General features: G+C 41.4%; 1 protein-coding gene across 1 annotated transcript; it reads right to left on the bottom strand.

The window, feature by feature from the left end:
• Positions 1–4,137: 4,137 nt before the first annotated feature.
• Positions 4,138–12,835, bottom strand: tmbim4 (transmembrane BAX inhibitor motif containing 4). The gene is made up of 7 exons (XM_003455635.5): positions 12,645–12,835; positions 12,379–12,487; positions 9,450–9,555; positions 7,761–7,794; positions 7,561–7,678; positions 6,941–6,986; positions 4,138–5,903 (listed from the first exon to the last, which is right to left on the bottom strand). Exons 1-7 carry the CDS (start codon positions 12,733–12,735, stop codon positions 5,697–5,699), a joined length of 711 nt encoding a protein of 236 aa, XP_003455683.3. The 5' UTR covers positions 12,736–12,835; the 3' UTR covers positions 4,138–5,696.
• Between the last annotated feature and the right edge of the window lie 2,864 nt (positions 12,836–15,699).

Below are 15,699 nucleotides of genomic sequence, written 5' to 3'. Positions count from 1 at the left end.
CCAAAAAAGGACCAAGAACATCTTCAGAGACTGGATGAAGTCCTGCGGCAATTAGAGGAGGCGGCCCTGAGTTTAAATGTCAGTTCACAGAAAAGGAAGTGACATTTTTAGCACACCGGGTGGATAAGACAAGTTTACATCCAGTGCTGGAGGCGGTACCCCCAAAATCAGTGACAGAGCTCAAAGCTTATTTGGAGTTGTTGAACTTCTGTTCTTGCCAAACTTGTCCACGCTGGTGGGCCCACTGCACAAGCTTCTGAGAAAGGAGGAACAGTGGTGTTGGGCACCAAAGTTTTCTGCAAGTCAAAAACTGGAACTGGTGCAGTCAAGTAGTGTATTGGCACACTATGATGAGAAGAAAGATTTAATTCTATCTTGCGATGCGTCCACCTACAGAGTGTGAGCAGTGCTAGCTCACCGCATGCCAGATGGTCATGCGGGTGTGACTGATGTAGCTGTGCCCTGTTGGCACAGTCACACCCGGGAATGAGACGCATGAAGGGCCTGGCCAGAAGCTACATGTGGTGGCTGCATATGGAGACTGACATTGAAGACAAGGTGAAGTACTGCAGTACGTGTCAAGAACATAGACTCAGGCCTCAAGAGGAACCGCTACACCCCTGGGAGTGGCCGGAGAAGCCATTGAGAATACAGATAGATAGATAGATAGATAGATAGATAGATAGATAGATAGATAGATAGATAGATAGATATAATTTTATTTCGAACATGCAAATATAATTGAAATAACAACAGAAAAAAACAAAACTTAAAAATCATCAAGTTTTCATGTATATACCTATGTCTACAGAATGTGTGTGCTTGAAAAGGAGTAGGATGAAGTTTACACTTTTCTTGTTCCTACCCCCTTATTTCAAATTTCATTGCTTACAAATCCATATCCAGGACTCAACATTATTTGATCAGATATGTTTAACTATGTACAAATCTAACACATTGAACATACAGAAATAAAACCGTTTTCAGCATGTAAACCAGAACAACGACAAACTACATTTTTACATAAACTAATCTCCCTGTCTATAACACCCCTTAATCGCTGAGCTTATTTTATATCTATGTGACAAACACCTTAATGAACACTTAAGCTTGGGTTACTCAGGCCTTGATCTATAAAAAATGAGGACACAATGAGACGACTCAGTCACTGAGAGGAAGATTTCCTATATTCATGCAATTTATTATTTTTGAACAATCGTGTGAGTTTTTGTATTGATGTACTTGTCTTGATCTCACCTGTACAGGTGTTCCACACACTAACTCCTCTGACTGTAATGCTGTGATATTTTACATTTGTCCTTACTACTGGCTTGCTGAACATAAGGATTCCTCTCAGGTCAGGAGTATTTGGTCTTATTTGGAACAAGTTCTGAATGTTGTGGGGCAAAGATTTATTTGCTGCTTTGTAAATTGTTTACGCAGTTCTGAGGTCAACCAAATCTTTAAATTTGAGAATATTTAATTTGATAAAAAGTGGATTTGATGGTTCTCTTGAAGTAGTTTTATTTATTATCGATTATGCTGGCCCATTTTTGGGTAAAATGTTCCTAGTAATAGTGGACGCCCACTCCAAATGGTTATATGTGTGTCCAGTGGCATCAGCTGCCACTATAGACTGCTTGAGAAACCGTTTCAGCGCTCACGGTGGTCTCGGACAATGCCCAGTGTTTTGTAAGTGCACAAACTAAAGAGTTCATGGCAAAGAACAGCATCACACATGTCAGCTCTGCTCCATATCACCCAGCATCTAATGGGTTAGCAGAAAGAGCGGTGCAAACTTTCAAAGAACTCATGAAAAAGAGTACCGGAGACACACTGGCAACCAAGTTAAACAGGGCTTTGTTTAGTTACCGAATCACAACAGCGTCCCCCGCTGAGTTGATGATGGGCCGGAAGTTGAGTTGTACTCTTGATCTCATACACCCCGACTTGAAATAGAAAGTGACATCAAAACAAGATAGCCAAAGACTGCATCATGATAGACATGCCAAGGAGGGCACATTGGTTATTGGAGACACAGTGTATACCAGAAACTATGCCGCAGGACCCAAATGGATACCAGGACTTATACAGGAAATGAAGGGGCCTGTTTCCTGCACGGTGATGCCGGGCAATGGGAAGGTGGTGGCTGTTTGCCCGCCTGGAGCCTTACCTACCAGCAGGAATACCCGAGGGCCACCAGGGCGAGCCCCCAAAAGCTGCACCAATCATCCATGCTGAGACGATGGACACTGATGAAAGAAACATGGAGGTGCAAGTTACACCAGTGGTGACGCCGCATACAGAGAATAGTGGCTCACAGGAGTCGCCAGCCACAGGGTTGCGAGTTTTTTACATTTTAATTAAGGTTACGTTTTTTATGGGTATTTTATGTAGTACTTAAAACTACAGAGTAGTTTCAGTTTAACGGGGGAGGAATGTTATGATGTAACAGGGGGTGGGCGGGGTTTGGTCCACCAGGGGGCAACAGTCTGTGGAGAGCGGTGTCAGCGTTGGTTGGGTATGCTCCATTTCAGTAAAGACATGACTGTGAGGTCGACATAGTCTCTGTGGTTCCTTATTGCACGGCATATCACATTTAGTCTTCTAAGTAGTCTTGTGCAAAAGTCTTGAACCACCATTTCTCTGTTTTTGTTGGGGAAATGAGTGCAATGATTTATCTTCTTCTTTGGATATTTCTGCTTTTTTATTTTTGTCACGAAGATCTGCTGAGTCGCGCCCTCAGGGAGGCCAATCCATGATGGTGTTCCAGTGTGTGTTGTATACAGTGCTTTGATATAAGAATCAGTCCATGTACCATTTACCACTGCGTGTTTTTCTATCTAACTATGCTTTTACTGCATTGACAGTGTGTTTGGGATCATTGTCATGCTGAAAAATGAGGCTGTTGCCAATTAGATGATTTAAAGATCAAAATTTAATGGTACTGTTTAAATTGATCAGTCCATCAGACCTATTGCCACTGATTTTTGCAGTCTGGTTATTGTGTAATGTTGCATACCTTTAACAGCCACCCTTTAACCCAGACCATTTCTGATGAGGCTTCAGTGATGGATCAGCTGAAGGGTCATCGCTCAGGTCCTGTTTCAGGTCTTTGCAGGAGTCTATCCTATTTCTTAAGGACATGACTGTCAGATACTGTTCATCTGCTGTAGATAGTTTACAGCCCCAAATTTCTATTCCAGCCTTTGAAATGTTCTTGTTTATATGACCTCCATAAAACAAATGGATTTTGTAGTTCATGTTCTGCACATAAGAGTTTCAAAACAGTGAACATCTGGGTTTATGTTAAGGAGAGCAGTGTGACATTGTTCTGATTCTCAGTGCACGGCTGTTTTCCTTGACCTCAAATACGTTTGCATTTAGGTCAAGGAAAAGGTTAGGAATAAGAGATAGAACATACTTTTGGAACACGCTGGAAAAGTCATACCCCACGGCATTCCCATACCTTGTAACTCGGGAGTGGCACCAAAAAACACAAAACAGTAGCAGCACAGATGAGAAGTTTACAGTGTTAGTACTGTTTACATGCAGTGCTACCATCTTGGATTGCTAACTCAGGCTATGTTGGTCTGCTCAGGCTATATTGCACTTTTCTAGTGTTCGGTCTGCTGTTGCACTATTTTCTGCACACCTGCACTTGATGGAGTCCTGTGTTGATTTCCTGCCATGTGTAGCACCATGGTCTTGGAGGAACGCTGTCTCGGCTCAGTGTGCTGCACCACTGCACATGGTTGGAAATAAAGCCACTTGACTTGAAAGTTCATTTTCTGATTTCAGAACAAAAGTTCCCAGTCACTGTTGACATGGTTAGCAACATATCCTGGGCCTGGATTTTGAACTGCTGGCTTTCAGGTTGTGTTCATTATATTTATTCCATATTTCTCTACAAGCTTCTCTGTTATTGTTTTTGCTCTTTACATTTAACCATCAGCTGATGCAGATGTAGAGCCTATAACTGACTTTAATGATGTCTTACAAGACAGAACATAACAAACTTCAATCATATATCATTTAATAACAGATGAATGAAGCTAAACTTAATGCAGGCAAATGCTGGAAATGCATCCAGTGCTGTTGTTCATTAGCACACACACATTTACTCGTATCAACAGATTTTCATTAACAGCTCACTGTTTTAATCAAGTTAAAATGAATTTAACAATCATACATATACAATCATTATATAATCAGTTTCACACACATCATAAAGACAATGATTTCACCTAATTGTTTTAAAATAAAAAGTGTCTTTTTCATGTATAGACTTGCAAAAACAACTGAAACAGTGAATTTAAAACAATACAGACAAGCTCATAAATTAAAAAGTAAAAGGAAATATCAAAATTTTAGAATTTACAGATATTTCATTTACACTAAATCAGCATGTATTCATGTGGCAGACCATTAACAGAGGGAGAGTGGGTCTGTGGTGACTCAGCAGTAAATCTGACTTATGCATAAAAAATGTAAACAGCGGGCCCATTCACAAATGTGCACAAAAAGGTTTTGCCTCCTTCCTAATTTTTCTCTTTTTGCGTATTTGTCACGTTTCAGATGATCGACTGTCGTACAACAGTTATATAAATACATATATTTTAATGTTAGGAAAAGATAACCTGAGCAAATATAAAATGAAGTTTTTAAATTCTAATTTTATTTAAATCTATGTCATGAACTACTTGCCGATTAAACCTAATAACTGCTCGTATCACCCTCAGCAGCAAGAACTGCAATCAAGCATTTGTGATAACTGCCGGTGGGTCTTTCTTATCACTGAGGAACTCTGGCCCACTCCTCTTTGCAACAACCTGTTCACATCGTGCCAAAGCCGTGGCGCCAAGAGGTTGCTTTAGATTGTGACATGACGTGTTGCTTTTCTCTAAGCCTACTTTAAAGATCTGGAAAGTTAAACAGAACCTGTCTTTTTCAGACAGGTCAGAGACCTTTTCTGTATTTTCACCTTTATTTTAACCTGGTGTACAGGTTCTATAATTACTTATCAGCATCGTTCTATGAGCACGTTTGGTTTACGTCTTGGAAAACTGTACTGACAAAATTATTATTCATGTTAAAGATGTGCTTAGATTTTCTAACAAAGCCAATGTTGTTTGCAAATCTTTTTGTGTTTGCATCGCACAAAGTGTTTCTAAATCTGTTCAGAATCCAATCAGATTCAGAAAGGAAATACTGACCAATCAGATTTGTGCACACGCGTCTGTGAACGAGGCCCAGTGATTCCTGCATTTGTATCGATCCAGCTCGTCTTTCAGTGTGAGGCTTCACCTGTAAACTGCATGAACTGGACCAACAAGACTGGAAAGGTTTGTGTAGAACTGCTATTTAAAAGAAATGAGCTGCATTAGAGCAGACGGGCTGCTCATTGGCTCCATATCAAATTAGGCAGTGTGGCCTTCCTCCATAAAAGGACGAGTACTTGTTGGCTTTACAAGACAGAAAAACTCACTGATAATAATCCACAACGCTGGTTAATTTGGGGTTTCAAACAAACAGCAGAGAACAACAGAAAGAGCTTACCAAGAACACACCGATTGTTTTAACAGTTACAAAGGTCAATAATGGGATTTTTGGTGCACCAACATCAACACTCACACGAGTATAAATTTATCATTGAACAGGCAAATTGTGGGTTTGCAGCTCTCCTGAAGCAGCACTCAGTGCTTCTTCATCGAGTCGAGGACGCGGAGAATGTGCAGGAAGAGGTTGACAATGTCCAGGTAGAGGTTAATGGAGGCCAAGATGTGCTCCTCAGGAGAGAGCTGCTTCATCAGCATGCTGGTGTCATAGATGATGAAGCCACAGAAGACCAAGGCCCCAGCTCCAGCCAGGAACAGACCTGCATCATCACTGTGGAAGAAGAGCTGCAGAGAGAACAGAGCACAAGGGGACTTAAAGTTAAGGTGGAGGATCATCTGACAACAATCCACGGCGTGGGTGGGAGGGACTGAAACATCTCACCCAGCACTGTTAGCATGGATGCTGCACTTGCAGAAGGTCCTTAATCACCTTTCTCCCAGCTTCGAGTCAGCATCAAAACCGCCTTTCCTCCACCTTTGACTCCCATCAGGTTGCATTTAAAGCCAAACCACCACTGCTCTGCGTCCACCTCAAACTGTTATTTAATACCATCATCCCTGACGTTCTAGTGATTAGGCTGGCTTAACTTCCCACTTGTGCCTGGATCGAAAACTTCCTTAAAGAGATCAGAGAACCCTTCAGTCCCGTCCTTGTTCAGCCTACTGCTCTCTGGAAGGAGGTAAAGAACCATCCAACGCAGAGCCAGCACTCTCCTAACACTGACAGTACCCAGCAGCAAAACTGTGTTTGTGTTTGATTTTACCAACGTGTCTATTTTTTGGCATTCCTTTTTGTTTCATCGTGTTTATAGCCCGTGTTAAACTTCAGCTGCAGCACTCTGAAATCTCATCATACAACATCTTATCCTATACAAGGAAAAGCAGCAGAACAAAGGCTGGCTTTAAAATTGGAAGTCTTCTACACTACAAGCCCTTTACCCCAGCAGGCCCAAGTAAAAGACCAACTCTGCAGTTTGCACTCTTCACAACAGGGAAACTACAGGTTTCATTTTCCCACTGTGCTTTTGTGCACGCCGTCTCACTGCCACAGCTTGCTGGGAAATCCGTTTCTACCTGTGACCAGTTCACCTACTGTGGCTCGGCAAATGTTTGATGTAGAAAAAAGTCCAACATTACAATTCTCCAACTAAACTTCTTTACATACACAGCCGTGCCCATGTGTAGGGGATTTAGCTTAGCTCAGAAATATCATCAGCCCTTTTTCTCTGTAGGTTTCTGTTGTTTTTAACTCGTTGGCCTTTGTACCTCTTTCATTATGCCCATGTGACACGGACACACTGATATCAGGCCCCTCCACTCACCCTCATAAAGCTTCCAATGATGAGGATCCACAGACAGGAGAAAAGCCTGCAGGGATGAAACAGATACAGTTCACTTTAGCTGGACTCAGTGTGTCAGCTGCACGTCAGATAGTAGGACATCAGTGGAAAGCTCATATACATCTCTAGCTTCAGATTGAAGGTGTTTTGTGTCGTCACAACTTTCAAAATCTACGAATGTTATATTTACATTCTCCACTTATCTCACCTGCATATTACACGTTGTGTGTGATCTGACAGCACATTTATGGAGCTCGGACAGGAAAGCGTCGGGACTTCTTCAAGTTTCTTTGAAGACGTTTCATCCGAAAAGCTTCTTCAGTTCTAAGACTAGTAGGTGGAGAGTCTCAGATTTGAAGCCCTGTGGGACCCAAGAGGGCCGTGGACCCCCTATTGATCCTCTACCCAAGCCCAAAAGGCTTAAAATCCGTGACTCTCCACCTACTAGTCTTAGAACTGAAGAAGCTTCTCTGATGAAACATCTTCAAGGAAACTTAAGTTCGGACACTTTCCTGTCCGAGCTCCTCACACTACGGATGACAGCTGGATGACTGAGAACCTTCACAGACATTTAAGGAGTCCTACCAGAACACAGAACTTACCAAGCTCCCATTTTGCTGAAATCTCTTTTGGACTGAAAGGTGTAGGCTGTTAATACAGCGAACACAGCACAGGTGAGAAACAAGGCTTGCAGTATCGTGGAGTAATCATAGAAGGTGACTGTGGAGAGAAAGAAATCCCATCAGAGTCTACGGTAGCCTGGAAGCCTGGACACTAACAGAATGTAACTCTAAAAACTTACGAGCTGTGGCAACAGACAGCGCCTCCAGAAGAGTCTAAGCAACACAACAACACAGCCATTATTAAATCAGCAGTTACTGAGGCTGCAGCCGCTGAGCAGCTCAAAATAAAAAAGGAAACATGGCAACAAAGTAACGTGGGGAATGTTACAGCTTCATGCTGGACAGCATCAGGTTTATGGCATCGTAACTTCAGCTTAACAGACACAGGAATGAAATAAGTTACATATAAAAAAGCATTAAAAACCATTTTACACACACAAATACAAACAATAGAAAACAAGAACATTTTATGATTTCATACCATTTTAAAAACAACTTATGTCATCTTGTTTAGTTGATATCATCCACCATTATATTAAACACGTCACCAATTTTCCTACTAAATATATTTCAGAAGGCCCTTCAGTGCACACGTGCACAGAAATCAAAGGTCACGCGTGCACCGATGGGTTGTTACCGTCACCTGTGAATAGAGCCTTTTAAAATATATTTACTTGGAAAATTGGTGACGTGTTTAATACTTATATTACCCACTGTTCATAAACAAGGTACTGTTATACATGTTAGCTTCTCTTCATGTAGGAAATGGGAAATAAACTGATCATCATGATTGTAATTCTGATCATTTGATCTACCAGAGACAGACAAACGTTGCTGACAACAAATGTGAATCATTTTTGCTTTGTGCCAAGGCGCCGACTGAAAGAGGCCACGCCCATCAGTAATACCATTTCCATGAAAGGCTGGACACGGTCTGCAACAATGCTTAGGCAGGTAGTATGTGTCAAAGTAACAGGACTCCAGGTTTCCTAGCTGAAGCATCACACTGCCTCTGCTGGCTCGCCTTCATCCCATAATGCATCCTGGTGCCAGGTGTTTCACAGGTAAGTGACGCACACACACTCAGCCATCCACGTGATGCACAAGAAAATGTGAGTGATCAGACCAAGCCATCTCTGTGGTCCACTGCTGAGGCTCACGTGCCCATTGTTGGTGCTTTGACAGCGGACAGGGGTCAGCATGGGCACCCTGCAGCAGTATTATACTTTTTGTTAGCTTGAGCTGCAGTAACTCATCCATTTGATCAGACCAGGCCAGGCATCGCTCCTCACGTGCATCAGTGAGCCTCGACCACCCACGACTCTGTCGGTGGTTCACCAACGTTCCTTCCTTGGATCACTTTTTAGATACGGACCACTGCAGACCGGGAACGCCCTCAACAGCTGCAGCTTTGGAGATGCTCCGACCCCGTCATCAAATGTGGCTCCTGTCAAACTAACTCTAACCTTAAGCTTGTCCATTTTTCCTGCTAATAATATACAAACTTTGAGGATAAAATCTTCACTTGCTCCTTAATCTATCCCACCCACTAACAGATGCTGCGATGAGGAGACAATCAGAGTTAATCACTCCACCTGTCGACAGTCACAATGATGATTGGTGATCATCGTCTCCTGGTGTAAAAATATGTTCTCATAAAACATTAGTTTTAATCGACTTTCTCCAACTATCACGAGCAGGAATTAGACCACGAATATTCTTGGACTGGGTTCACTGAAAAATGACTCGCTGCTCATCGCCGTTACCTTCCTGGAGCAGACAACAATTTTGACTGTTGCCGTTTAAAGTTGTGACAATCAATCAAATTTAAAAAATATATTCAACAAACTGAAAACAAAAGAACTTACAAATGCAAACAGGAGGTAGAGGTTAGCTGGATGTTGGTGCCTGTACACAGCTAGAGCCACCAGAAGAACCAGCGAGAGCAGAGATGAAACCATCACCACAGCCGGGCTGAGGAAGGAACCAGGTCACAGTGAGACAATAAGGCAAACCAGGCTTCATAGAGATTATGTGCAAAACACTTGGAAAACTAAGGATTAATGAAGCAGCAGTTCTTCCTCTTCTCTTCAAGGCAAGTTGCTGATATTCCAAGGACACAGTAAATCATTTTATAACAGCAGGTAGCACAGACAGCACGCTGTGGACAGGTGATCAGACTGTACATGCAGTCAGCCACTCATCACTTCTTAACACTTTGCTTAGAAAAAGAGAAATAAGAGCAACAATTTACTGAACGCTGCAAACAGAAATGGAATTACAGTTTACAGGTAAAACTGGTTTCGTACAATTCTCCTGAGCTTGAAAGTTCATATTTGGGATAACCACCATTACTCTTCAACACAGCCTGATGTGCAATAATGTCTTTAAATCATCATCAGAAATATTCCTCCGAGCTCCCTGAAGGACACTCCAAAGTTACCTCTTTGGATACTGGCCGCCTTTAATCTCACACTGTATCACTTTTCTATCCCGACATCCTGAACTACATTTGGCAGTTTGGGACCATTGTCATGAAAAATCGATCAGTCGCCAATCAGAAGATTTCCAGATGGCGCCGCACGATGGCTCAAACTCTTAAAGTTCATTTCTATATTCAGAAAACTACATGACATGAATTTTTGACAGGATGAAATTCAGCCCCAAACCACGACAGAACTGGGGATTTAATAATCTGACATACTGGCCAATCAGGACACAAAGCAAACATGTTTCTCTAATATTTGTTAACAGCAGTTATTTGAGGCTTTGCTAATATGACAACGCAGCTTAACACTAATCTTGTCTACTTGTTAAATAGTCACCAGTCGTGAGTTAGTCCTTCATGCTCTTCCTGACTCTGCTGAGATCCTGGCTGCTATGTTTATGCTGCTTCCAACAGGGTATTTGTAGAATTCCCAACAGTTTCCTGGCCGGATGCTTATATGACTCTTTTCTTCTTGATTGAGCACCAAAGCTTTCTAGGACAAACCTCAGCCACACTGATGAACACGCTATCACAAAACACGTTTTATTCACACATACTGATCGATGCAGTGGGGGCAACTCGGGGCTCAGGGAACAAACCATGACACTTCCAGTGGTAGACAACCACCTCCACCTCCTGAGCCACGGCCTCCTTTTACCTGGACTTAAAATGAATGGGGGGGGAATCAACACTTGTGCCTCATCCACAAGATTTACAAAAAATGTGACCTCTGACCTTGAAATTGAGCTGAGTGTCACGGGTCAGAGTTGTAGTAAACACTATGGGATGAATTTCTATTTCTACGTCGCTCCTTCTCCAATACTTACATTCACAAACCTGCGTGTTCAGGTCCATCAGCCTGTTAAAACGTATCTGTATGTGACACTAAAGTCAGGACTGAATGGCTACATTTACAATAATTAATTACTGTTTTTCCTTCTTTATCACTGTACTAGAACATATTTATTTCAACGCTTTTGTAACATTTTCCAGATTGAAAGTGAAATAATAGAAAATATTCTGTTAATTAAATAACATTAATATTCAAAAATAGAAAACTAAAAGCCAATAAAACCTGAAGGTTGTCAGGCTGGACACTTCATTATTTTTAATATTAATAAACATCTACACCATCATAAGATCTTGTTTACAGCAGCATAAAATCCTTTGATCAAAGCAGAGTTCAGAATGCTGACACACTCGATATACTCGCTTTTCTTCACTGCAGCCCCCACACACTCTTCACACTACATCACACACTCCTTTAATGAGTTACAGACACAAACTCACTCATTCGCTCGCACACTTATCAGTTTCAGGTCAAACTGTGCAATCAAAGTAGTTATCCTGTGCTTTTCAGTGATATTAGGGTCATTATGGTAATCCCAGGCAAGGTGCCGCATCCAAATCAACACAACAAACACAAAAGAGTGAAAATAAGAAATGCATCTGTAAACTGCCTGCAGTGTGGGAGGACAGATGTCCCAGCTTGTGCTGCAGCCATCAATGATTTTAGTAACTGGGTATTGTATTGGTTATTCAACTGATTCATTGAGGAATCAGATAAGAAATACTTTTGTGTGTTTAATGTGCAATAATAAAACTTTAAAGGAGAACAAACAGAGCTCTTTCTAAATTGCTCATGGGGTTCCATTTTAGAAAGTGCAATGTTTTAATAGTTTAACTGCACACAGCTACTTAAAAAAATATACCTGCCACATCAAACGTTTTTCGAACATTTTCTTAAGTGTAAAGATAAATAATCTCAATTATGTTTATAGTGGGTGTATAAATTAGACTGACAACTGCATCAATATCATCTTTGTAATAATCAAATTACTGAGATTACTCCAATCGTTGCAGCCCAGTCGATACTCCCGGGACACAAAAACAACTAACCACCTGAAGTGCAGCTGAAAAGGTGGAAGCAAAACAGCGAGCAATAATAACAAGGCCAGAGCCGTCACAAAACAAACAGTATGTAAGGATAAAGCAAATCTAATATTTGCAAGAATACGATGACACTATGATACAATAATATTAACTCTCTCTGAAACTGCACAACACTGAGAGGTTTTCTCAAGTATTTGTTGGCATCACTAAACATTACACATATTGAGGAGGCGGATATAAGCATTACTGCTGTGTAAACATGGATGATGTAATGACAGCAGACGAGGAGCTTCCGCAGGAGATAATGTAACTTTAGATTCTCGTGAGAGGAGACGGAGTGCTCTCTTTGTCTCCTGTCCTTAGAAAAATGAAACAGACAGCAGCACCTGGTTATATATTAAGCAGCTCATTCTCACCTTGCGAGAACAAACTCCTTGATGGTCGGAGAGAACATGAAGAGAGCAGAGGTGGCTGTGGTCAAGATGATCTGCAAGCTCAGGAGGGTGTACACCTTCCTTAGAAAGCCTAATGAACCAAGAAACAGCGTTACAGTAGCTGAAAACCCATCGGAAGGTTTTGCTATCTTTAGGCAACGAAACTAATAATAACTGTGTAGAGGAAAACAATGAACACGGCCAATAATATCACAGTGTTAGCCAGATAGCACGGTTCTGTTACTCACCCATACGGATCTGAACACTGGCCGTAGCAACATTAGTGCCGTAGTTAAAATCGTCTTCGATAGAAGACCGCGGGTATTTTTCACTGCTCATCTTGTTAAACCAGCGTTTTCTTGATGTGTTCTTGTTTCTCAAGCTACGTAGTCGTTTTACGGAAAAGCAGGTTCTTCTTCTTCTAAATTTTATTGGCTGTTGGCAAACAACTGAATGGTGCATTACCGCCACCAACCGGTGTGGAGTGTGAACTGCAACGTAGCTCAAAAAACCAAAACAAAACAAAAAAACCCCTCAAATCCTCCCAAACTATTTACCCTCTTTTAAAAACTGAAATTAAGGCCTGATAACTTTCACTTCTTGAGTCCATTTGCAGTAAATCAATCTATGAAAATAAAAAGATCTAGTTTCATTTTTATGTTTCTGAGGTTTTGGGTCAGTTGTCTACTCTCCGCCTGATACTTGTGACACTGTAATATAACATGTTCCATAGTCTAAGGAGCTTGGAAAGAAAGAAAAGCATCTGGACTTCTTTAAGTTGCTTGAAGATGTTTCACCTCTCATCCGAGAAGCTTCTTCAGTTCTAGGGTCAAATGGTGAGAGGTGAAACGTCTTCAAGCAACTTAAAGAAATCCAGATGCTTTTCTTTCCAAGCTCCTTAGATTACGATGACCTGGATGACTGAGAACCTTCACAGACAACATGTTCTATAGTTTTTTTCTCCACAGTACTCACATTTCCCTGTATTATGTTTCCCTATCATAAATAGTGTAGTGTTCAAACCAGTATGTCCACATCTTATTCTCGATATGACCACCTCCTCTCTCCTACTTTCCTTTGAATTTTATACAACCATCGTGCCCTCCTTTCCTCCTCCCACTGTTTTTGCCATCTTTCCTTCATTTCTTGCCTTACCATACTCTTTACCTCTGTCTGACAGAGGCTAATAGGCAGGTCAACTACCCCATGTTTTGTGGCTTCCTTCACAGCTCTATCTGCCATTTCATTTGCTCTGACTCCACAGTGAGCTGGAGTCCATAAAAACACAACTGTAAGTCCCGTCATGTGTATTCTGTAAAGTGCTGCTGAACCTCTGTTAGGACATCTACTCTGCTTTCTGAGAGGTTACTCTGTAAAATGGCCAATGACAAGCTTGAGTCTGAACAAATGACTGCTTTTAACAGTCTCATGTCTTCTACCCATTGAACAGCTAACAGTATTGCGAGCATTTCTGTATGCTGACAGTCCATCACTGATCCTTTTCCCTATTTTGACTTCAAACTCCGGGACAGCCAATGCTACACCGGTTTGACCAGCTGTGTTCTTTGATGCATTTGTACATAATTTAGGGTGACCAGATTTTCGAGACGGATGAAAATGTCCAGGTTTTCCTATAGGCCTACAGAGGACCCATATGTGCAACGTCATCCCCGAACTGCTGTGTTAAGTGTTGTTCCACGCTCACAGACTGGACAGAGCGCGCAGCGGCGCGCTGAAAAGATGCCAAAGCGCAAGTGCATCTTTTCAGACAAACTGCAAAAGAAATTTCCCTCGTACCATCCCGGTCGGAATAAATGGGAGGCGTAGTGCACTGTGTGCAGAGCTGGCACAGACGTTTGTGTGTCTAACAAAGGTACCGGAGATCTTGTTGCTTACATGGACACAGAAAAACATAAAAAAGTTGTGCGAGGCGAAAATTCATCTAGTAAGTTGACAGAGTTCTTTGTCACACCTGGGAAAAACGAGGATATTGTATCTGCAGCAGAAGGTGCACTGGCATTTCATACTATGAAGCATCCCAATAGCTACAGATCCATGGATTACACTAGTGTGTTGCTAAAAAAAATAAATAAATAAATAAAAACTCAAAAGCATTTCCAGACTTTAACACAGCTAAAAAGTTCAGCAGTGCCCGCACCAAGACTGAAGCTCAGTGGAAATCACTCTTGAAGCTCTTAATGAAATCCAGTACTGTGGCATTTCTCAGACTTAAGTAACCATGGAACAGAGAAAATATTCCTGATCATACTTGACTGGAAGAATGGTAGTGTGCAAACAAAATTAAGGTAAGAAACGCCAAATGAGACAGCAGAAACCATTGCACAATACCTCATTGGTAATTTTTCTTATACAGATGAGGCGTTATTTCTGTAACATTATTTAATTGCAGAGGTTTTTAAGTTTTGTTTTGTTTTGTTTTGTTTTGTTTGCAGTTGTTGACTTGTAAAACCTTATATGACATTTTTTATTTCACCATTCATTAATCGCACAGATAAGGCATTTTTAAATTTGTTAAAATTTTCTTTAAACAAACAGTATTATTAAAATTCTTCATGACTGGGCCAAATGTCCTCTTTTTTGGAAATCAAAATGTGGTCACCCTAACATAATTATAATACTGGTCAATGTAAGCCTGTCCTGTATGTGAGTTTAAATTAGCTGCCCTGTCCCTGTTTTTCTTTTCCAATAATGTGAAATCTGCTGTGGCATCAGGAAGGATCCATGGAGGTAATGCTGGTAACGGCACTGTTCACTGACGTTGAACTCGGTCCAGTTTAAGTTCTACTGCTCTCCTAGCTGATTCTTCTTCTTTTCTACATTCTTCTTCTTCGGTTATCAACCAAAATCACGACGCATTAGCGCCACCTATCAGCCAGGAGTGCCAAATAGGTGAGAAGAGTTCCAACTTACAACAGTAACGGATTAATCGTAGTAGAGGTGGGCGATTAATCGATTATACTAGATGTATCGCGACTTGTTTCACGTACGATAGTTAAAATGGCTTCATCTTAGCCGCGGCAACATTAAGCTGTCTGCATGTAATTCACTGTGAGTTTTTTCCCACACGCAGCGAATGCATCATTAATCCCCCCCCCACCCAAACTTTCTACCCGAGCATGCGTGTTTATATCCCACCAGGGGAAAAATATGGCGACAGCGGGAGTTTCAGACGAGCTGTGGTTTGGATTTCCTGAGGAGGATTTTGAACAAAACAACATGCAGTAAAATATTGGCGCTAAAGGCAACAGTACCACGAATTCACCTGCAAAATCAATAATGTTT

This window comes from Oreochromis niloticus, linkage group LG17 (genome assembly GCF_001858045.2).
Source record: "Oreochromis niloticus isolate F11D_XX linkage group LG17, O_niloticus_UMD_NMBU, whole genome shotgun sequence".
Taxonomy (NCBI): domain Eukaryota; kingdom Metazoa; phylum Chordata; class Actinopteri; order Cichliformes; family Cichlidae; genus Oreochromis; species Oreochromis niloticus.
The sequence above is the reverse complement of the archived record's forward strand: the minus strand, read 5'-3'. Positions and strand labels throughout refer to the sequence as shown.